At 35.5% G+C, this 25800-nt stretch overlaps 1 protein-coding gene across 7 annotated transcripts in view; it reads right to left on the reverse strand.

The window, feature by feature from the left end:
- LOC150086086 (protein Hook homolog 3-like) overlaps nucleotides 1-25020 on the reverse strand; it is a 211839-nt gene extending 186819 nt beyond the window's left edge. For 6 of the 7 annotated variants that reach the window (XR_016546954.1, XR_016546955.1, XR_016546953.1 and 3 more), the window contains exons 1-3: nucleotides 24794-25020; nucleotides 8159-8244; nucleotides 357-429 (exon numbers count right to left, since the gene is read on the reverse strand). Coding sequence is in view for 4 of the 7 variants with exons in the window: in XM_090373695.1 (XP_090229821.1) it covers nucleotides 357-429; nucleotides 8159-8244; nucleotides 24794-24826 (192 nt within the window). In the remaining 3 variants the exon portion in view is untranslated. Of the gene's footprint in view, nucleotides 1-356; nucleotides 430-8158; nucleotides 8245-21795; nucleotides 21941-24793 lie in introns of all 7 variants that reach the window. The other variant, XM_090373698.1, reaches the window with a different exon arrangement.
- Between the last annotated feature and the right edge of the window lie 780 nt (nucleotides 25021-25800).

Genomic DNA, 25800 nt, shown 5'->3' on the forward strand with positions numbered 1-25800 from the left:
TACATTGCCAAAAAAAGGTCAGAATGTTATTCTGACATTAATACACATCATGGTAGTAAAACTGATGCTTTAACAGGAAAATAAAATAGCTACTTTAATCTTTACTTGTTAAGAAAAAAATTCCTATAATACTCAGGTATGTAGACAAGGACAATGATTTCATAATGGGGCCTTAACCACAAAAAACAACTACATCAGTTCATATTTCTGCGTGATTAGGATGTCTTTATAAAATTTCCATGTTAGTCTTTTCTAAAATAGGTACTCTGGAACTTGGTTGCTTACTGCAATTTTACAAATTAACAAAAATTCACATCTGAAGTATTAAATAACATGAAATGAAAAGCAACACATGCCTTAAGTCTCCAACTACTTCCTGTATCTGGTTTAATCTTGGAAAGCCAGGACTTATCAAAATATTCAGGTGCTCTATATATTGAAAAAAAAAAAATAATAATAATAATAATAAATAAATAACCAAATAAGCCCAGCAGATTGCATACAAAAGTCAACTGGTAACATTGAAAAAAAATTAATATAAAAACATGAAATACACAACAAAACATACTGACTTTGTTCTTTACCATAGAATTCTACACAAAAGTAAGTTTCCTTTTGAGAAATTAGTTCATTTTTATAATTACAGTTCAATATTAATAACTGTGCTATGATATCTGAATACACTTTTGTGATCACACCTGTCTAATAATTTGACTCATAAGAAAGCTCATATAACAGCCCAATTCCATAGACCACCTGCACTCCTGCAGAGCCTCACGCTCTTCACTTTAACACCATTAAAGAACAGCCCAGGACCATCACCAAAAATAAGCATGCAGAAATGTCACCAGTCCCACACTTAGCTGATCTCCACTACCAAACCTTCAGACGTCGGCACAACAATACTGCAGAAACAGCCTAGATAAGAAAAAGGCCATCTCTTAAAATCCCCAATTCCTAGCATTTTCCACAACCACAAGTGTGTAAGTTTAGGGTTTTATTTTACAAAAAAAGAGCAAAAAAGAACTTAAAAATAAGAATATTAAATAAATAATTTAACACAGCTAAAGTTCTTTGTTAATTCATTCTGTACTATTACTTTTAAATGATTCTGCTACTTCGAAAATATTTGGAGCATGTTGGTTGGATGGTATTTGCTGTACACGTGCATACCAAGCACCATCACAAACACATTTAGTTCAGTTCTAACAGCTTTTTTGAATAAGAAATTTTTACACTGGTGCAAACTATACAGTTTTTAAAGAAAGATTCATAGGTGATAGTAATTATACATTGCCCTCACAGTTTTGGCTGTTTCTTAAAATATGAAGGAGTTCCTGCAGGTATGACATTTTTCAAAACGATCTAATTTAAGAAATTATTTTCTGGTGATGTACACAAATGTAAACAGAAGCCTTTTTTCATTGCTACAATAACTAATTCTCACTGATGTCAGAAGTAAATAAACATACTTATCTAAATTCCATATTCCTAAAAATAAGAGGTGCATCCCATTTTTTGAAAAAGAAATATTTAAAAAAAAAAAAAAAAAATTTAGGCAGGCAGTATCATCCATTTCATAATGATGCGCATTATCAATCTGCTAGCAATGACTGCTCTTGCTAATTACTAATAACTGCTCTTGCTAAATTACCAATTCTTAGAATAACTTTTCACTTTCCCCTTTTTGTATGGTATTGTTCAGCAACATTCAAAACATTCAGGTGTTTGAAACCACATTTTCAGTCACTCAGATACTGTACAGTATATCTGTGGCAGGATATATGAATGCTGATTGCACATATGAAAACACTTCTAAAAAATGCCTTTTCTGGTGTATCACATTAATCCAGTGGTTTTCAACCGTGGTGCCGCAACAACATTCCAGGGGTGCCACATAATTTGGGTTTAAGTTACTTAAACTTATTATTTTTTAAATTTATATGTTTATTTCATTATAAAAAGGTGTACAGTATATTTTTAATTTTGTGGTGTTCTATAATTGACGTTTATTTAGTACCTCTATATAAAGAATAAAATTATTATACACTGTATATATATATAATTTGTATTATGAAATGTAATTTTTATAATTATATATATGTAATAACTATCACACACACAGAGAGAGAGAGAGAGAGAGAGAGAGAGAGAGAGAAAAAAAAATCGGATCTAACAGGCAGGTAGAGGTGCCGCAAAATAAAATAAATGAGTTAGGGGTGCCGTTATTAAAAAAAGGTCGAAAACCACTGCATTAATCAGTGCAAAAATCCTTTAGAAAATAATAATAATAATAATTAATAACATTAATTCTTCTCCCAATCTGTTTCACTCAAGAACGCAAATGTCCCATTTTCATTCTTTTACTCCTTCAGCAGTAAAAGAATGCAAAAAAAAAAATTGCCTTGAAATGTTTAAACTGATTTACTTTCAAAACATATTTGATGCTCATTTCCAATCCATCACATGATATACAAATGCAGATTCTTCTGAATACAAATGGTATGGTTCTTTTGCTAGCAATAGCTGCATGCTACCAGAGTTTTAAAAGATAAAGGTTCTGAAATAAGGTGTATATAATATTTGAATAAATTTGGTACATACAAAGTCATATCTCTAATAAACACAAATTATAACAATTACAAAATTCAGAATACAAATACTACTTAAAAATGCCTTCAAACAGAATAAAGCCTAAAACAGAATTTTTTTTGGCATGTAGAATTACCATTAATTATTGGTACTGTGAGTATACAAAATACTTGCAATAATAATAATGCCTTTAAATCATTAGCAAATATATGAACAATTAGCATTAGCATTAGTAGAGGCATTTGATGCAAGAAAGCAAGCTTATGCAGCATCAGCCAAAAAAAAAAAAAAAAAAACCCACTTCCACTTCATCCCTCTGTTCGTTCAAAACTTTATTGTCAATTAAATTGTATTTTAACTCTATAAATATATATAACGACCTAATCGTAACAAATAATTAATACATAACTATAGCGGTACACGTGATACGGAAGTTGTATAAAGGGAACACTAGATACCGAAAAAAAAAAAAAAAAAAAATATATATATATATATATATATATATATATATATATATATATATATATATATATATATAACATAACTGTTTTGGGATATAACTTAAGGATTTAATTTTTGTTTTAAATTTTATTGAATTAAATTGGAATCAGGACTCTGACCAGAGCAGCAAAGCAAAAGGCTCAAGCTAATGGGAGTGCTGTGGTTCAGGGGAGAACTGAGGGGGGCAGTTGCCCTCTGAATCACAGTCTATTAAAATGCACTGTTTGCTTGATGTTTGCGGAGCAGTCGGGTACGGGACATGATACTGCCAAGGGGGATGTCTTTGTGTGTGCACGATGTAAGGAGTGCAAGGAAATCAGGCGACAACTCAGCGTTGTTATGGGCCTTTATGAGACCTTGAAGGACAGGGTGGATGCCCTCGAAGGAAATAAATTGAGGGGCCCATCAAGCTCTCAGCTGCCCACATCAACGCCAGAGCTTGCACTTGGTCATCAGGCAACACAGGGGCAGCCCCCTAGGCAGAATGCGCTGGTCCCACAGGAACTAGTAGTTGTTGGTGACTCTATTGTCAGGGAAACGGGGAACATGCTTTGTAAAAAGGATAGGTGGAATAGGACCAGGGTATGTCTGCCAGGGGCAAAGGTTGATGACGTTGTAGAGCGGATATCATCTTTTAAGGGCACAAAAGGTGATATAGTTGTACACGTTGGCACTAATGATATTAAGAGTAGGAGACCGGCGGAATTACTTAGCAAGTACAGGTCACCGTTGAAAAAAAGCCGTGAATTAGGGTTGAACTTGAAAGTGTCTGCAATTCTGCCCAGACACGATAGGAGGGAGTATATGATGAGAGCCTTGTCGATCAATTCGGCCCTGGAGGGATTGTGCAAGGCTCAAGGGGTAGAATTTTTTTCAGCCTGGACTGTACTTGTTAACAGGAGAGATTGCTTCTACAGGGATGGGATACACTTAAATAGAAAGGGTGCAAGAATTTTTGCTGATGCTGTCGAGGCAGTGTTAGGTGGGTCGGAAAACTGCTAGTTGGGGGGGATACAAGGACTAATAGATTAACAGTAGCCACTGGCAGAGGTGGAAGTGATTCTTGCACTGCTTCTATTCAAATGAGCAGAAGTCTGAAAAACAAGATGCAGGATATTTCAGAGACTGCTGGTAGTCATTGCGTTACAAGTAAACACATGGGTTGTGTTAGGGTAGCTAAGAATAGAAACAGGTGCATGTATACCTGCGTGTACACCAATGCTAGGAGTTTGATAAATAAATTTGATGAATTTGAGGTATTGCTCAAAACATCAAAGGCAGATATTGTTGGGATATCAGAGACGTGGTGTCACACAGATATAAGTAATGCGGAACTGGAATTTGGGGAATACAATGTATATAGAAAGGATAGACTGGACAGGAGGGGAGGAGGGGTTATGCTATTAATTAAGAAACACATAAAGTCAAAGGAAGTGAAGCCAGTTGACATCGATGGACAGGGCAGTGTCGAGTCAGTTTGGTGTGACATAAGCATAGGGAAATCAAAATTGAGAGTAGGAGTGTGCTATAGGCCTAATGACTCCGATGAGTATAATAATATATTGTACAGGGAAATAGAGTGGGCCAGTAAATCAGAGAGTCTTATAATGGGGGATTTTAATTTCCCAGATATTGACTGGAATTTGTGGGTTGGTCACTCGCACACTAGCAAGGCTTTTGTGGATTTATTGGATGATTGTTTTCTACATCAGCATGTTCGTGAGGCAACAAGAGGGAGCAATACTCTTGATCTGATTATCAGTAGTGATTCTTCATGCATTAAGAACCTGCAGATAAATGAACCACTAGGTGGCAGTGATCACAGTGTGTTGAAGTGGGATTTACTCAAGGAGGTAACTACCATCAGAGGTAAAGGGAAGGGTTTTTGTTTTCGTAAAGGCGACTATGATGGTCTGAGACAGTATTTGAATTCTATACAGTGGGACCAACTGATGATGTTACCAACAGCAAACTCAAAATGGGAAGCATTCAAGGAACTAATCTTGGTGGCTACCAGGCTTTACATACCAACTAAGAAATATTGTTCAAGGTTTAGGCCTAAATGGTTGTCAGATGGACTAATGAGACATGTGGCAGAGAAGAAAAATGCATGGGATACATACAAATTAATGGGTGACATGGAAGCCTATGATAGATATAAGTTGGTCTGTAACCAAGTCACAAAAGGAGATTAGGCAGGCAAAGGCAGACTACGAAAAATCCTTGGCAAAGGATGCAAAGAAAAACAGAAAGGAGTTCTTTACATACTTGAACTCGAGAAGGAAAGGGATGAATCAGATTGGTCCACTGGATATTGATGGTTCAACAGTTGAGGATCCTGCTCAGGTGGCTAACAATCTAAACGAGTATTTTGCATCTACATTCACGCATGAGGAGTTATTCAGGAAGGAGAATGATGTAGGTAAAGTAAACATTGGCAGTGAGCTGGATGATTTTGTAATAACTGAGAGGAAAGTGGAGGAGAGATTGTTGAGGATAAACATAAAAAAGGCACCTGGGGTGGATGGGATCTATCCAGTTATATTAAAGGAGGCAGCAAAGGAAGTATGCAAACCCCTAGCCATAATTATGAGAGCTTCTTTGGACTCAGGGGAGGTACCCATAGACTGGAGATGTGCAAATGTAACCCCAATTCACAAAGGAGGATCAAAGGCTGACACAAGTAATTATAGACCTGTTAGTTTAACTCCTGTTCCAGGTAAATTAATGGAGGCACTGGTTAAAGAAGCACTGCAGGATCATCTAGACAAGAATTCAGTTATAGCTCAGACGCAGCATGGTTTTGTTAAGGGCAGGTCTTGCCTGACCAATTTGATTGGATACTATGATGTAGTCACAAAAGAACTGGATGCAGGGAATAACTTTGATATTATATATTTGGATCTTAGAAAGGCTTTTGATACTGTAGCACATGGAAGACTGCTGCACAAATTGGAGCAGTGTGGCATTGGAGGCAAATTGCTGCTATGGATAAGGGGATGGTTGAGTGGCAGAAGACAGAGAGTGGTAATCAATGGACACTGCTCAACGTGGACTAATGTTATTAGTGGAGTTCCTCAGGGTTCAGTGTTGGGTCCGTTGTTGTTTTCGGTGTTTATGAATGATATTGATGATGGGATATCAAGTTTAATGTCTAAGTTTGCAGATGATACAAAGGTTGGCAGGGTCGTTAAGGACACTACTGACGCTATGCTGCTGCAACAGGATCTGGAAAGGTTGAACAGATGGGCTGAGAGGTGGCAAATGAAGTTTAACATTGACAAATGTAAAGTACTACATATGGGTAACAGTAACCCCAGAGCAATGTATCAACTCTGCGGTACTACACTGACAGTGGTGGAGAATGAAAAGGACCTGTGGGTAATTGTGCAGGCAGATATGAAGTTCTCTGAGCAGTGCAGACGAGCTGCAAGAGTAGCTCATGGTGTCTTGTCAATGATATACAGGAATTTTTCTAGCAGGGATAAGGAGGTGATTATTCCCTTGTATAAGGCAATGGTTAGGCCACATCTTGAGTACTGTATACAGGTCTGGAGCCCTCATTTCAAGAAGGATGTAGAGCTGCTGGAACGGGTACAGAGAAGGGCAACAAGATTAGTAAATGGAACAAAGGGTTGCTCTTACGAAGAAAGGCTTAAGTTTTGCAAATTACAGAGTCTGGAGACTAGGCACCGGCGAGGTGATCTGATAGAGGTGTATAAGGCTTTGAATGGTTTGAGCATGCTCAATGCCAATGGGATTCTTCATCTTTCTCAGAATAATCACCTCAGAGGGCATAAATTCAAATTGAGGAAGGACGGATGTCGGATAGATGTGCGGAAATTTGCCTTTGGCCAGCGGGTGGTTGGTTGGTGGAACCGACTTCCATCACTTGTTGTTGAAGTTGATAGTCTAAACAAATTTAAAGCTCAACTGGACAGGTATTTCGAACGAACGGAGGGGTGAAATGGGAGAGGGTTTTTTTTTTTTTTTTTTTGGCTGATGCTGAATAAGCTTGCTTTCTTGCATCATATGCCTCTACTAATGCTAATGCTAAAATACCTGTCCAGTTGAGCCTTAAACTTATTTAGGCTATCAACCTCCACCACAAGGGATGGAAGTCTGTTCCACCAACCAACCACCCGCTGGCTAATGGCAAATTTCTGCACATCTATCCTACATCTGTCTTTCCTCAATTTGAATTTATGCCCTCTCAGGTGATTTTTCTGAACAATTAAGGTGCTTAAACAACTCCCATCTTTCTACAGACCATTTAATTCATAATATAATCAGTACTGATACAGGAATTCAAAAAATGTTCTTTAGAATTTCTGGTACACTAACTACTTATTACATAGTATGCCAGTTTTTATGATATTCCAGTTCATAATTTTTCATTGTGTATTATGTTTGATCGTGCGTGAGTGTGGAGGGGGGAAGCAGTAAACACCCAATGAGGAAACAGTTTTTCACTGTGGGGAGGGCCTATTCCATCCAACCAAGATTAGTTAACTTCAGTCAAGACTGTCAAGTGTATGAAGTATATGAAGATCCTTCAGTCAAATGTAGGAAGGATTTAATGAAATGGCCAAGTGACAAACACTCCTATTACAATGCCATCATCCACTTCAATTAATACCACCAGACTGAATTACACCTAATTACTGAGATGTGTAATGAAGTGCTTTGTCAACTTTGAGGTGAGATAAAATAAAAGTGACTGGAAAAAATGGTATCAGAGGAACTGAAATGCCAAACAGGATCCATTCTAACTAAAAGTACTTTGTTAAACATTGAATAACACTGATAGAGCATGCTACCTTACTTGCCATATTTAAAATCTTGTGATTTATTATTTTTTTTTTTAGATTAAAACAAATCAATTGATGAAAAGGCCATTCTTTCAAAAATAATGCTGCTGTAATGAAAATGTTACCATAAAGTTATTTTCAAAAGTTCATTCATTTTCATAAAAATAAATCATTATGGAAACTTTTTGAATGCATCTGAAAATATTTTGAGGAATGAAATGAAAGAAATGAAATTGGCAATTTTGCATACTTACATAAGTGACAATACGTGAGACATTGCAACACCATCAGAAAGTTCCTCAACAGAACTATGGGGTGCTTGAATATTAAATGTCTGCAGCTAGGATTAAAAATAATGAATGCTGTATTAAAGCAAGAAGCTTCACTTAAAAGTATCTATTTTTCACAATTCTTAGACAATACTAAACTGTTAAAGTGATATAATGAAATCCACTTTAAGAGTTTTTTGAAGGAAGGGATCAAGGAACTTAAAAGTTGCTCAATCCCTTCCTTCAAAAGAAGGTTAAAATCTTAAAAAACTCATTCTAAAATGCTTTCCCTCTTCAACTTTAATTGCTTAACTTTTTACAATTGAAATAATTTTAAATGAAAAAATATTTTAAGAGTCTGAAACTAAGTTTTCCTCCCGAATTAAATTGAGTCTCAGAAGATTTTTTTCTGATTACAGTAATCAAACGTTTCAAATTTAATCTCTAGTTTTGATACATGTTGAAAAGTATAATTAAAAGAACACTATACAATTAAAGTCACTCAAAACCTAAAAGAAATGCACATGTGTTAGTAATCATTGAGCAGAACAGATTAAAAATTTGAAACACCTGCCTGCATGACTAAATATAAGAAAAATAGGATATCTCTGAATTTATCTTTATGCTGAGTCAGTCGCTCACAGATCACACTAGTGTGGACTGAACTCGTCATGCAGCCTTTGGACATAAATATAACCTTGCCAAATTACATTTGCAAAACATTTTAGCATATTGGCCACTACACAAGAATGCAATCTCCTGGCCAGAAAGAATTACAAAAATTTGTATAAGTTACAAATTTTTAATAATTAATAAAACTTTGTGCACCAATTCAACTTGATCAACTCCAAAAACACACCTAGTAACATAAGTGGCACACAGTTACTCAACAGTGAGCACCATAAAGAACTACATGATTGCTAAATCACACTGCACTTATTCAGTGTAAAACAGAAATAACTTCTATGGGTGTGAATCAGGCTGATATCTTGAATCTTAAAATACAGTATTCAAACTTGTTTAAGAGTATGCTACTTGCTGTAGAATATCATTACATAGCTGTTAGTGCACTATGATTTACATTATCAATGTGCAATAAACATCAAAACAACCAACCGACATAGCTGCTACAACTATATACTATGTTCTCAGAACACGTACACAAGAAACAAGGTGCACACAGATGAAAGCATTATGCAAATAAAATGTCAATTATATAATGTCCAAAATGAACCCTTTACATATTATAACCTTTTAAAGATTATAATGTGCAAAACGTTCAAGTTCATTCTTGCCCACTAACAATTTGAGCTTCTTGGACAGCTTAACCCTTGCAGATGCATGGGATATACTTCATTTTTCTTTCTTTTTTAAACTCTTTTGAATCATAGAGTCACTCTGTCCATCAAAACTTAAAACTTCCAAAAGTTTATTTTCATAAAAATAAATCATTATGGAAACTTTCTGAATGCATCTGAAAATATTTTATTATTTTTATAAAAATTAACTATTAAGATAAATAGGATAAAGATAACCTTCAGATACTCCTAATTAACAACTTATATTAGATCCCCTCAAATAGATTCCATTGTATATACAAGGTAGAGTCAAAAAGGTTTCTGAACTAATATATGTTACTGGCAAAGTGTAGAATCCAGGCACTGAATAGAATGCCTGGAAAAGTATGAAATAAAACTTTTCTTTATTGTCCTATGATACCATTATTAAGTGAATCACAGTTCCAACTTCAGGCATATTGAGGGGAAATACTGCTCTCCACATCTCACTGTTAAAATGAATATACAGGAAACCCCCGTATAACACAGTACTTCTACAACACAGTTTCGTTCTAACATGATTGATAAATTGTGGCAATCCTCACACAACACAGTTTCACTCTAACACGATTAGAGAATTTTGGCAAACTTCATATAATAGGGTATTTTTGAGTTTTTGTGCAGGGAAAATCCTGCTTTTACAGTATATCGGATGTAATTTTTCAACATTTCCACTCTTTTTGAATCTCCACTATTGACTTGCTAGTCAAAAAAAAAAAAAAAAAAAAAAAAATTTGAGAAATCCCTGTATTTTATTTTGTTAGGAAACCCCCCTGTTACGTTCTGTGCTATTGAACTTGTGCTTGTTAAACTTGTGGGAAAATCAAGATTTCAAAGTTTTATTACTATTGGATAGCATGCCAGGTCATCCAAAAGATTTAAGTTATCCAAACGTTTAAGTTATGTTTCTACCACTACAGTTGTACTAGGTCAATACAACTTCTTTAATTCAGCCATTATATCCACCTTTATAACAGAAAATTGTTACAACAGATTTTGGAAAAATTGATTCTGAATCTATTGAATTAATGGAAGCATGGAAACATTTCTCAAACGTGGACTGTATCGGAATCATAGCTTTATTGCTCAAAGAAGTAAAACCATCAATGTTAAATGCATGTAGAAAAATGTATGTCCAGAGTCAGTTCATTCAGGAAATATGATCAAACCAGCAGAAAAGGGAATCGATGCGATAGTAGAACTTGCTACCTAGGTAGGAGGGGAAGGCTACTGAAGCCCACATGGGTAGCACAGTTGATAGAATCACCCTCCTCCCCACACCAGGTGGAAAAGACCAGAGTTCAAATCCCATCGATAACAGGAGAAATTTTTATGGGTCTTTTTCACAACATGACTGAGTTAGTCAGGCTCAGGTGATGGTAGCATGGTTTTTTCTCCAGGAAACTCTGGTTTTTCGTCCATCAAAACCGAAAATCAACCTCAGGACACACCCAATTTATAGACAATATATGCAGACCAAAAATTCTATCCATAGTTTTGCTGATGATAGCACATTGCAGTCCATTTTCAGTTTGAGAAACCTTGCCCTGCTCAATCAGCTTCAACTTCTCGAATATCCACTACCAATTCCTTAAATGCCAATCTCCAGGTAATTCTCCAGTGGGGCAAAGACAACTTAGTTGATTTCAATCTTTCTAAAACTCAGTCCTGTCTTATATCTCACAAAAAGAATTCTTCATTCTTCTGCTCCTATGCTTATCTTTAGTGACCCTCTGATTTCTAGGCAAGATGATCTATCTCTTCTGAGGATTACCCTGACTTCTAATCTCTCTTGGCACAAACAAATTACAAATATTGCTTCCTCTGCACCAAAAAAACTTGGTTCCCACATCTGGGGGTGGTTCCCCCAAAACCACTCTAAGGCTTCTAGATTCCATTCAGAAGAGGGCAGTTAGGCTAATTAATGACTCATTTCTAACAGATCTCTCTACTAGCTGTTTCACAGATGTACTGTTTCTGCTGCATGCCTTTTCTAAAGATACTTCTGTGGACACTGTTCTTCTGAATTGGCTTCTATAATTCCTGCTCTCTCTTTCAAAACAGTCCGAACCCGTGTCACCATCAGCCAACATCCATTCACTGTCCAACTCACAGAACCAACTTTTCATCTTCCTTGTTTATTCATTCAGCTGCTGTTTTCTGGAACAACCTTCTTCATTAGTATTTGCTGATAATTAGTCTGCAGAAGTTCAAGTCTAATGTCAACAAATATCTACTTTCATCTTCTCAATCTCCAACCCAAGCATGGTACTAAGTACTATAGGTTCTAATACCTCTCGTATTTCAGGTTTTCATAAAAAAAAAAAAAAAGAGAGAGAGAGAGAGAGAAACACGGCCTTAGTCGCCAATGCTCCTGAAAAAAATTTAAAAAGATATGATTATTGAAGACATTAGCATAGGCACATGATGCAAGAAAACAAGCTTATGAAGCATCAGCCAAAAAAAAAAAACTTCCACTTCACCCCTCAGTTCGCTTGAAATACCTCTCCAACTGAGCCCTAAATCCATTTAGGCCATCAACCTCCACAACAAGGGATGGAAGTCTGCTCCACCAACCAACCATCCGCTGGCTAAAGTCAAATCTCCGCACATTTATCCTACATCTGTCTTTCCTCAATTTGAATTTATGCCCTCAGATGATTATTCTGAGCAAGAGGAAGAATCCTATCAGCATTGAGCATGCCCAAATCATTCAAAGCTTTATACACCTCCATCAGATCACCTCGCCGGTGCCTAGTCTCCAGACACTGCAATCTGCAAAACCCAAGCCCTTCTTTGCAAGAGCAACCCCCTGTTCCACACACCAATACTGTTGCGCATCTCTGCACTCGCCCCAGCAGCTCCACATCCCTCTTGAAATGAGGCCTCCAGACCTGTATACAGTACTCAAGGTGTGGCCTGACCATTGCCTTATACAATGGAATAATCACCTCCTTATCCCTGCTAGAAAAATTCCTGTATATCATTGACAAGACACCATGAGCCACTCTTGCAGCCCATCTGCACTGCTCAGAGAACTTCATATCTGCCTGCACAATTACCCCCAGGTCCTTTTCATTCTCTACCACTGTCAGTGTAGTACCACAGAGTTGATACGTTGCTCTGGGGTTGCTGTTTCCCCATATGTAGTACTTTACATTTGTCAATGTTAAACTTCATTTGCCACCTCTCAGCCCCTCTGCTCAACCTTTCCAGATCCTGTTGCAGCAGCATAGTGTCAGTAGTGTCCGTGACAACCCTGCCAACCTTCATATCGTCTGCAAACTTGGACATTAAGCTTGATATACCATCATCAATATTATTTATAAATACAGAAAACAATAATGGACCCAATACTGAACCCTGAGGGACATTAGTCCACAATGAGCAGTGTCCATTGATTACCACTCTCTGTCTTCTTCCCCTCAACCACCCTTTATCCATAGCAGCAATTTGCCTCCAATGCCACACTGCTCCAATTTGTGCAGCAGTATCAAAAGCCTTTCTAAGATCTGAGCATAATATCAAAGTTATTCCTTGCATCCAGTTCTTTTGTGACTGCATCATAGTATCCAATCAAATTGGTCAATCAAGACTTCCCCTTAACAAAACCATGCTGTGTCCGAGCTATAACTGAAGTCTTGTCTAGATGATCCTGCATTGCTTCTTTAACCAGTGCCTCCATTAATGTTCCTGGAACAGAAGTTAAACTCACAGGTTTGTAATTACTTGTGTCAACCTTTGATCCTCCTTTGTGATTTGGGGTCACATTTGCACATCTCCAGTCTATGGGTACCTCCCCCGAGTCCAAGGAAGCTCTCATAATTATGGCTAAGGGTTTGCTTACTTCCTTTGCTGCCTCCTTTAATATAACTGGATAGATCCCATCCACCTTAGGTGCCTTGCCTTTCTTGTGTTTATCTTCAACAATTTCTCCTCCACTTTACTCTCAGTTATTACAAGATTATCTAGCTTACTGCCAGAGTTGAATACACCGCTGGCATTCCCCTCGCTGAATAACTCCTAATAATATGTGAATGTCGATGCAAAATATTCATTTAGTTTGTTAGCTACCTGAGCAGGATCATCAACAGTTGAACCATCGATATCAAGTGGACCAATCTGATTCATCCCCTTCCTTCTAGAGTTTACATAAGTAAAGAACTTTGCTGTTTTTCTTTGCATCCTTTGCCAAAGATTTCTCGTAATCTGCCTTCGCCTGCCTAACCTCCTTTGTAACTTGGTTATAGATCAACTTATATCTATCATAGGCTTCCATGTCACCCACTAATTTATATGTATCCCATGCATTTTTCTTCTCTGCCATATGTCTCATTAGTTCATCTGACATCCATTTAAGCCTAAACCTTGAACAATATTTCTTAGTTGGTATGTAAAGCCTAGTAGCTTCCAAGATAAGTTCTTTGAATGCTTCCCATTTTGAATTTGCTGTTGGTAACATCATCAGCCGGTCCCACTGTATAGAATTTAAATACTGTCTCAGACCATCGTAGTCGCCTTTATGAAAGCAAAACCTTTCCCTTTACCCCTGATGGTAGTTACCTCTTTGAGTAAATCCCACTTCAGCACACTGTGATCACTGTCACCTAGTGGTTCCTTTATCTGCAGATTCTTAATGCATGAAGAATCACTACTGATAATCAAATCAAGAGTATTACTCCCTCTAGTTGCCTCACGAACATGCTGATGTAGAAAACAATCATCCAATAAATCCACAAAAGCCTTGCTAGTGTGAGTGACCAACCCACAAATTCCAGTCAATATCTGGGAAATTAAAATCCCCCATTAAGACTCTCTGATTTACTGGCCCACTCTATTTCCCTGTACAGTTTCTTATTATACTCATCAGAGTCATTAGGCCTATAGCACACTCCTACTCTCAATTTTGATCTCCCAATACTTATGTCACACCAAACTGACTCGACACTGCACTGTCCAGCGATGTCGACTGGCTTCACTTCCTTGGATTTTATGTGTTTCTTAACTAATATCATAACCCCACCTCCCTACCTATCCTTTCTGTAGACGTTGTACTCCCCAAATTCCAGTTCTGCATTCCTTATATCTGTGTAACACCACGTCTCTGATATCCCAACAATATCCGCCTTTGGTGCTTTGAGCAATACCTCAAATTCATCAAATTTATTTACTTAAGTGACACCATAAATAAAGTTATAGGTATTGAAACTACATTCGAGCAAATACATCATGACATCGCCAATTTTGCAACATGCATGATGATAAAACTTTTGCATGGATCTGCTATATCATTCTAAAGTGCACTGGTTGTCCGAAGGACAAATACCTGTCAAACTTTTATCTTTGTGAAAACAAATCACAAGCTTTTTTTGAGGAACTGAATCAACAGGGCGAAGTGTCAAAAGTGGAATTCTGCAGAGATATTGCATTTTTATGTGATATAATGTCAAAACAAAATGATCTGAATATTTTTTGCAAGGTAAAACCAAATCTATATATAATATGTAGCTTAAAATACATGCATTTCAGAAAAAACTGACCTTTGTTCAAAACCTTGCCTACCTGATCAGAACTTTCAGCTGAACACTTTCCTGAACTGGCAAAAGTAATTAATGAACAGGATACAAAGAAATCATTAAAGAAATGCAACATGAAAGAATATACAGCAGTTCTAGACTCCCTGAGTGAAGAATACAATGAAAGGTTTGCTGATTTTGAGAAACATGATCTCACACTGAAGCTCCAAAGCACCTGTTGACTTACAGATGGAATTGAGCTCCCAGAAGATAATATTCTGAAGTCTTTATTTGACATGAAGAAGGATCCACTTCAAATATAGAAAAAAGCTGTTGAATACCCACATCTACGTCAACATGCTCGTTGAATACTATCTTGTTTTGGCACAATCTACTGTTGTGAACCAACATTTTCATATATGGCACAAATTAAAACTATACTCAATGATGTTGGAACTAAATATCAGACTACTCTCTGACATTTACCCCAGGGGCTCACATCTGGTGAGTATGGGAAATCATCATTCTTCTCTTTCTTGGTGATTCTCTCTCTCTCTCTCTCTCTCTCTCTCTCTCTCTCTCTCTCTCTCTCTCTCTCTCTCTCTCTCTCAGGGTAACTCAGAAATTTTTTTTTTGGCTGGTGCAGCATAAGCCTGAGGCTTCCCTGCACCATATGGCTAATAATAATAATTAAGCAGTCGCAAAAAAGTCAAATGGTTTGTTGTCTAATGACATTGACATTCAAGAATTACTGGTAGAAAAAGAGGCCGGCAAAGTGGATTTGGTGGAAATGGCATCATCGGGGGTAAACAAAATCAATTCAGAGGATGATAGCACAGATAAATTCTAAACTTCCAAATTTTACACTAAAAAGCATATGGCAAGGCATAAAGTTAGCTGAGAAATTAGAATCTTATTTTTTGAATGCAGATCCTTGAATGAAAGGAGCCGAAAGTTCAAAAGGGAGCTTCAAAAATGCTTAGTTCCATAGGGTGAAATTCAGAAAAATTTTTCAAGCAAAAACAAACAAAACCCGATTACTGATTTTTTAAAGACAACAGAAGATACACGAAATCTAGAATGGTGTATTTTTGTTAGCTTTTGGAAAGTAACCCCCTTTTTGTACTTTTTCTTAGTCCCATATAACATGGTTTCACACAACATGACATTTTATAGGAACCTAACTACCGATTATACGAAGGTTACCTGTATACCTGTTATAAGTACTAAATATAATATAAAAAATATTTACAACATGAAAGCTTTGGAGAATTTCCATCTGCTTTGTTTATTAAATGTATTTCCCATTACTACATTCCTAACATATGTTTTTAAATTTTTTTCCATATATTTGTTTTGCACATTACTTACTCTATTTTGTATAAAAATATTAAAATAAATTTTTGCATCCACAATATCCCTATTTTACTTCTCAATTTTTTTTTTACATAAACATGGTTCTATTTTTGTCAATAATATGATTCTCTTTGACTTCTGTAGACAGAGAGCATTTAGTAAAAATAATTCTTTCAACTCACTTTTCTGACCCAACAAGACCTTCTGGATTAAATACAGTATTAAAACTGTGACAGCCCAACTTGATCCAGCCTCAGAAATTTGGCAGCCCAGAAAAAACTAAATAAATAAATATATATATACAATAAACAAATGAATCATTGATTCCCAGTTTTTATCTAGGAACTTTTTTTTTTTTTTTTTTAATGTTTGTGTGAAGGCAGTCCCAAACTAGACTATAGCAATCCCACAGTGTGTATGCCAAGATGCCATACCCAACAAAGCCAATCAACGCAGTAGTGAATATGTTTGTGCAATGAAATCTTTGGCTGTGTTGTTTGCATTGTGATCTGCCTCTTATCCTAGCGAATAGTATTTCCCCCACCAGCAGGGCTTTGTGTAAAAGTTTAAACTGTGATTCACTTAATAATGGTATCATAGGACAATAAAGAAAAGTTTATTTCCTACTTTGCCAGGCATTCTAAATAATTCCTGGATTCTACACTTTTCCAGTGACATACATACTAATTGAGAGAGTAATTCTGTGCACAAACACCAATGCAGCTGTGTTAGTATCTCCAAACATAAATAGTCGGATAGTATTTTCTCATTCGGCAATGGCAGAATGGCTACAGTAGATCCGATTGCATGTCGCCGGGGTCACTTGTCTTCCTTTCACATATAAAAAGATGTTGAATTTTGAACAACTAGCAAAAATTAAGTTTTATGTCTGGCTAAGACAGAGTTTTATGAAAATATGGGCATGATTGAGTAAGCTCGTGATGATGAATCCATTTCAAGTACACCAATAGTTCACTACTTTAAGACAAGAAGGCTATCACTGAAAAATGATCCTCATTCATCTTCATATTTGCTGGTATTTTTTTATGGCAGTTGCTATGTTGTTCTTCATTATGGGCTCACAACTTTCATTCATCAAGTTGTAGACACCTGGTACCATGCAATCACGTGGAAAAATAGCAGGCAGATCCTGCATTCACAAGAAGTGACACGATCAACAGAATTGATGCAGAGCCAGACAACTCAACAGTTATCACCAAGGATGAAAAATGACACCAACTTTATTATCCATAATCAAAACACAAGTCAATATTGAGAATCTTGGAGAAAGCAGAAGTTTAATGCAGATGTCAACCAACTACTATAAGTGTGTAGAGACATACTTTCAACAAGCACTTTTACAGATACATGTTCCATTGCCTACAAGTGAAAATACACGCAGAAAACAACAGCATGCAATGACAACACCAAAGGTTATTAATTTCCTGTCAATGAATATAGTGAAATATGAGATGCAACAGGGATTACCTTTATTTTTTGCTATAGGATGGCTTCTTTCGACCAACTCATTAACGATTAATTTGTAACAACGATATGATATTTATAAAATTATTAAACGTCTTCCCCAATGTCAGAACAGCAGCAGGCCAACCCCATGGTATCACTATTGGATGTCCAGCTCAACTCCAGGCTCCAAATACTAACCCCCCCCTGCCAGTAAGGAAAACATCACATCCAAACATTAAAACTAAATTTAAAAGTTAAAATTAATATATTTTTTAAAAAATGTAGTAAAAAAGCTTAACTGCATATAGAGCAATATTCTCTTCATTCCTTAAGTTGGACTAAGGCTTTTCGAAACTACATGTTCACAGGAATTAGAGCAAACCAAAAAGTTAACCAAAAGAATTTGTCTTATGTAGTACTTTTTTGTTTTTCACGCATATGCATAAATGACCAATCATCAGATAGTAGAAATGGTCTAAGAATACTAATTGAATTTATGCATAACTTCATCTCGAGGGCTTCCGCAATAAGTATTTTATAGTAATTATGTTGGATATTTATTATTTTTGCTTCGTTAAAACAGAATATATGCTGTTCATTTATTGCATGAACCTATCATTTCATCCAATCTAAGATTATCTAATAAAAAAACTAATTTATCTTTATATTTATATTTATTGCTATTAAGAAATAGTGAAATAATGATATTTTTAACTTTATAATTAAATTTTCTTTTTAATTATTGTTAATTTAGTGGTTAAAAAAAATTAACTGCTGGCTTCAATAAAACAAGCTCAACAATCTCACTGAGTTTTTAATATTTGTTATTTATAATGAATAAATGTTTGTATTATTTTTAAACACTCTTTTTGTAGAAGCGATTTTATAATGAGAATAAATGTCTGTATTTCAACAATTTGTTGCGCAACACAACACATGTGCATAAAAGGGTCGTATCATCTGTTTTACTATATAAGTACAAAAAAGTTAACTCGCTGTAAGCACTTAGAATTCAAGTGTAGAGGTTTACTTATAGTAAAATATAGTAGACATATATGTGGGGGTACAAAAATAAGAACGTGGTTCTTTAGGGGTACACGAACAAAAACAGTTGAGAAACACTGTCATAGGAGATAAACCAGCAAAGTGCTGCTAAATAAATAAAACTCCAACTGCAGCTTTGGGTAGGGAAACAGATCTGCTTCCTTTCACAACTATCTCCTACTTTGCCCAAACCAAATTTGTGCAACTAATCCCAATACAGGCCATATTGTCTTTTATCTGTAAAAAATGAGTGTTCACAGGCCAATCTGCATGTTATGCAAGTAGAAAAACTTGGAATAATTCACTCAGAGGGACCTTGCTCACTCAGCCCAAGATCGGTTAACTACTGAAAGGGCTTAAAGAATTTCTCCAGTCACAGATAGGAAATCAAACCCAGAAACAGGTGACAATATATTGTGAAAGATTAGATGGCACAATAGAACAGGATAGCATACAGTATTTTGCCTATAATGGTTTTTTTTTTTTTTTTTGTAAGCAGAAATTCTGCTAGCAAAAACAACAAATGGATCATTGTTCCATTCATTACATAAAGCATTGAATATTCCACACATTGAATACTGCATATATGGTTTGTGATCCCATTTCAAAAAGAATGTGCAACTACCTTAAAGGGTGTAGTAAATGGCAACATGTTAGTTAAGAAGTAGTCCTGCAAAGAGGGATTTAAATTTATTGTATTAAAAGTCTTGAGTGCTGATATCTGTGTGAGAAGCCTGAAAGGTTTTAGTAAACTAAATAATGAGGATATCTTTTTTCATTCACAGGTGGCACAAACCAGGGTGCATATACTTGAATGGTCTGTTGGTCTATAAACGGGACCATAAATTCATGGTTGAGCCATACACATAGATTATATATTCCTACTATAATGGGCGAAAATCTTTTCAAAAGTACCATAAAATGTCATTAGTAATATCACAGACCTCTAAATTTCATTAAAGAAGAAAGCAGCATTTGTATACTTATGAAACCAAATGTATGAATACAAGATTATTATAATAACTTATACAAAATCATAATAAAATTTATTAAAAAAATAAACAGTATTTAGATGATGAATAAATCAAGCACACTGACATAGTACATATTTAGGGATGAAGGAAATGATGCAGAACAGAGAAGAATGAAAAAGTGTTATAACAACAAAAAGTTTAGTTTAATCTTTAAAACAAACACATAATAAAACATTCTCTATAAAAATAGTAATAAAATACCATCAAATAATAAAAAATATCCCTGTCATAGTGAATAATGGACTATGCTAGTACCTTATAAGATCAGAGTATGCATGCAGGATGTAATCAATTGTAAGCAGAATCTGGCATCATTATACAATATGAAGGGATGTGACTGTCTTCAATGTAACATAATGAGCTATTCCTACACAGCTTTAAAGGCCTATAAGGATTGGAAAACAAATGGCAAAATATATAGAAAGCACATAGTGTGCTGGAAAATGAAAGTCATTCCACGGGGAAGAGAAGGATCGAGCATATAGTTTAAACAAAAAGCAGAATGACACTGAATGAGGTCGATTTGTACTTAGTCTATAACTCCATAGCAACACTAAAAAATTTATATTTGGGATTGTTAATTAATATGGATTACACGATAACTGTTTGAGACCAGAGGCATCTGTCAGTAAGCCTGTTGTTCTCTAATGGCTATGAAATTTTCGAGAAGGATAATGCATCACTTTACCAATTTAAAATGAAGACAGATCCAGGAGTATTCAGAGGACTCTCTCTCTCTCTCTCTCTCTCTCTCTCTCTCTCTCTCTCTCTCTCTCTCTCTCTCTCTCTCTCTCTCTCTCTCTCTCTCTCTCTCTCTCTCTCTCTCTCTCTCTCTCTCTCTCTCTCTCTCTCTCTCTCTCTCTCTCTCTCTCTCTGTGTGTGTGTGTGTGTGTGTGTGTGTGTGTGTGTGTGTGTGTGTGTGTGTGTGTGTGGTTTTTAGGAGCATTAGCAACTAAGGCCATATTGCTCCTGGATATGCGGTGGTCATTCCCTGACCTTTCCGCATCCTCCGTATTTGGTGGTGACTGGCTCGAACCCCAGCTAATCAAGAAGCGTGTGCTACGCACTGCTGCTCCTTCCCACCGGGCTATGGAGGCGCCTTTGTGTGTGTGTGTGTGTGTGTGTGTGTGTGTGTACGCGCGCGCATGAATGTCAAAAAGCTCTTCATGATACTTTTACAGCCTTTCCATAAAACAAATAGTATTATGGAAAGGCTAGCCTTTCCATAATACTATTTGTTTGAAAGTAATGAAATATCTACACAAGCAGGAGCTTGTTACTGTGAGTATAAAACCACTGCAGTATTCATTGCAGTTTAAAATCTGCTGGCCACAAAAATTGAATTGTCCAAGTACTTTCAACATGAAAAGGCTCTCTAAACTGACTTCATCAATGCACACAGTACAAAAATTATGGAGCATTCTGAAAGAAGTATGGCATATGATTGTTTATATAAGAGCACTGGATGCTGACATAGTCTCTAAAGTAGATTAACAATCAAAAAAGAGAGACTATTCAGAATATTTCAAGGTTCTCCAGAAAGCATTCATTGGCCCCTAGGAGTTCAAGAAATGCCAAATTTGTATATCCAAAAAAAAAAAAAAAATCATAAATGGGCAGAATAACTCTTAAATTACACATATACAATATTTCAAAAAGAGGAAAAAAATCAGGATAATTAAAAATGAGAATAACAACCACAAATACTGTCTGGAATTTTTAAATTTATCACTATACAGAGACAGCCTAGGGGTAATTAATATAAACTAGTTACAACTACTTAAATAAGCTCAAAATTGGCAATTAAGATATATATTGGTAAATAAAAGTTACTACATCTGGATAACAGTAATCTCAGAATAACATACCATTTAGGCAGCACTAAACTCAATGTGGTAGATAAAGAAAAAGGCCTGGAGGGGAAGGCGTAATTGCACCATCTGACATGAACTAGGAGCAATGCAGACCAGCTGCTAGGCCAACTCGTGGTTCTGTCAATGATATATACAAACTCTGCCAGTAGGGAAAAAGAGTTGATTATTTCACTGTATAAAGCAATGATTAGGCCATAATATGAATACTACACACAGATTTGTAAATTTTGTTTTAAGGAGGATGAATCTGTTGGGGAAGGTGCAAAGAAGGCAGAAGCATAACTAGGAATTTTGACATCTATGGCAAAATATCTGAAATGTGCCTTTGTTTTCATAAATTATAATATTAATTAATATATTTGAATTATAATATCCATTAAATTACATAATGTAGTATTTTTATATAAAAGAGGTAGGCTTATTATACACACAGTGGCCAAAAAAATATGAACCTTTATTCAATATTGAATCAGACCGCCTTTGTTTCCAACAACAGCATGTGTGCAGTGCAGCATGGTATAAGGTTAAAGTGCATTTTGGTCTAATTGTAATCATTATCCAAGCAAAATATCATACAGCTGCTGCAAAGTTTAAAGACGAGGACTTCATTGCCAAATAGTTGTTTCCAGCATATTCCATATGTTCACAATAGGACTGAAATCACATGAATGTGAGGGTCAGAGAAGATGGTGGAAATCTGTATCATGTTCTCTGAACTATTCTTGCATGATTCTGGCACAATGCGCAGTCATCCATAAAGTGGCTAACACCTTCAGGATAAAAGTGTAGCATTGCATTGTGCAGTAGATCTGATACAAAATTCAGGTACTCCCTGGTTGACATTCGACCTTCCACCAGTCTCAACAGACCCAGTACTGACAGAAAAACATTCCCCATACCATGATATCACCTCCAGAAGCTTGGATTGTCTTAACAAGGCAAGCAGGGTCCATCGCTTCATAAGGTTCTCACAACACTCTCCTGCCTCATAAGTGAAAAACAAAGTGTATCGTGATTCATCTGGCCACATTACTTTCTTCCATTGATTCACTGTCCAATGACGACAACATTCTCAGCACCACTGCAAGTGGATTTTTCTGTTTTATTCTGAAAAAAGTGGCTTCTGAATAGGCAGGCCTCTGCCAATACCCAATTTCTTCAATTCCCTGAGCATGGTACAGGTTGAAATAGGGCAGTTTTGGGCTTGGTTGAATTCAGATTGTCCTGTTTTTTCCTCCTTAGAGACAACAGCTTTGCCCTTGAAGTATCATTTTTCTGCCACATTTAAGCCATTCAGATATGGAAGAACTACTTGCTTTCCAGTCATTAAAAACTTTTGAGATGGATGCTTACATCATTTTGCCAATGCTGATAGTAATCTCTAAAACAAGCTAATTGGGGTATTCCCCAGATTAGTAATAATAATAGCCATATATGTATTTATATTGGTATCAATAATTATAGTACATATCTCACAAACAATATGGGAATAATGTCCTAATAAAGAGTAAAATTTACATTTTAACAATTATTATCCTTATTAATAAAATTTGGGAATACATAAGTCAATGCTTATCTTTATATAATAAAACAATCTTCTTAGAAGTAAATTGCCCAATTACAAACATTAATATTTTATTAAGCTCTTACCAAAAAATAAATAAAACTTATTCTGCCACTTAATGTTTTATGGCATTGATTAAGATAAGTTTTTCAATTAAAATCTAAAAAAAAAAAAAAAAATACTTTTATAAAAATTTAATTCCAAAAAGTTTTTCTTTCTAAAATAAATCTATTTTTCTTTCAAAAATAAGTAGAATTTTTATGTAAAAACTTTACTTATGTAAATAACTACAAATTATGAGGGTACAGATTAAAAGCAACAAATCAGATTTGTTTTCTGTTTATTCCTGTTCAAAATCCTTGACCCAATATGTTGTAAAGAACTATTTCTGGCAAGTGGTATAGGACCTATTTCTGGAAAGTGGTTTCAAATTATATATTAAGAATTCAATTCATTCTGTCCACAATATGAATATCATATTAAATTTCATCATTATTCTATCACCAGCAATACTCAATACAGAAATTAAACTTCCACTGTATTCTTTAATTTTCTTGTTAAAAGCGTTTTCTTTTTTTTCAAAAAAATGACAGTCGTTTAAATAACTACACAAAAATATAATCACTGTGATATGGAGGTATTAAACTAATAAAATATTTTAATAAGAAGCTATAATAAGAAGCTGACTATAATAATTATTCAGTTTGTGAACTCTTCAAGGAGATATTCCATCACCGTGCAGAACGGGGATGGTATGTCTCCTCGAAGAAGTACAGCATTAAAATAAACCCCAAATTGTAAAAATAAAAGGGATATTCCTTGTACTTGGGATAAATGAGTCAACTGGTATCACTTTTCTTAACAGCACACAACTGCCATTCTCTCACAATGGTTATATTATGGGGAAGAGTTATCCGAAGTCCTATTTCCTGTGCTTTTTCAGAATAATGATTTTTATTTTTCACTAAATATAAGCGATCCATTGTTATTTTAAAGAAATATGACGTGTAGCCAGTTTCATTAATATGCTGATTTTTTTTTTTTTTTTTTAATCTCTCACTCTCTCTACTTCATAAAGAAATTAACCGGGCTCCTAACAAATCTATATTTTGGAGCACAGTGCATATCTTGGAAGTTTTTCACTGTATTCGTGAAAACAGAACACGTAGACTTAGGAGAGAGAGGCCAATGGTCCAGGTTACTGCTGAAAAGCAGCATATATTTAAAAAAGATAAAATTGTTTCTTTGATTCCCCTAATATACCCTACCCACGCATAAACCCTGTAGACCTGTAAAACCAGTTTAGCCTTGCACAGACGGTACACAATATTTCTATAAATTGTCACGTTAATGGTAATGTTTCGACACCCTCAGAAACATTCAAGATGACAACAGAAATATTCTTTCCCATTAAAGGTCCAAACTTACCCAAATTATTAGGCTTTCCGTGAGGTCTTCCATGATGATAAAAAAAAAAAAAGGTTATTCTAAAACCGATTAAAATGTGCACTCATTTCCAAATATAACGTATTTTCTTCATCGCTAACTTAACAATTTTAATAATAATAATAATTCATAAGACATCAACTATCACAAAACGTAAATAACATAACATCCAAAACTTAACGACCCCATCACCTGTCTACATTCACTCCTCTACTCGTTTGTTTTGATACGGTCAACGTTTACAGTTCACCCCCTTTAGGACAAAAGCATTTTCTGAATATTATTATAATTATTTTATTTTTATTTATTCAGTTCATTCTTGGAATGTCTGAAAAGACTTTAAAAAATCATAAAACAAAATTATATCAAATTACATAACAAATTTGGCACCTAAATTAATTCCAATCGCCTTTTCATATAGAAAATAAAAAAGGCAAATTTCGAGGGTATTTATCTATAAGTAATATTAATATCAATCGGTCAACGAAAACGTTTCTCAAAATAGACCAATGATTCTCAACCACTGGTAGGCGATCTCAAATAGATCTCGATGAATATCGTGGGGCATCATAATAAATTAAAAACACAAAGAACTGAGTTTGTTTTTTCCAGTAACGGACTAACAGAATAGTTGGCGATTGTCATTTTCCTTAAAAATTAGATGGGGGGAAAAAACACTGCCTTATGCAATCATTGTTTGAAATAATTTTCAGATAATCTGTTTAAAGAAACTCTACAGCTATCACTGTCAGAAAGTTCTGCAAGTTGGATCTGACCAACAAGCTTCCGAATGTTTTTATTTATTTTTTTTTTATTTTCCCTTGGAAATATATGAATGTGACAGGAATTCAGAACATAAACACTGGATGAAAAGCATAATATCTTGACACAAAAAGCTCCCTACATGCTCATTGACTTATTATGGCTTTGTTGTAACAAAAGAATAAGTCGTCAAGACCAGCCATGCACCATATCCTTAAGATACCATT

The sequence above is a fragment of the Mastigoproctus giganteus genome, chromosome 5, assembly GCF_048544385.1.
Source record: "Mastigoproctus giganteus isolate SK-2022 chromosome 5, ASM4854438v1, whole genome shotgun sequence".
In the NCBI taxonomy this organism is placed as follows: Eukaryota; Metazoa; Arthropoda; class Arachnida; order Uropygi; family Thelyphonidae; genus Mastigoproctus; species Mastigoproctus giganteus.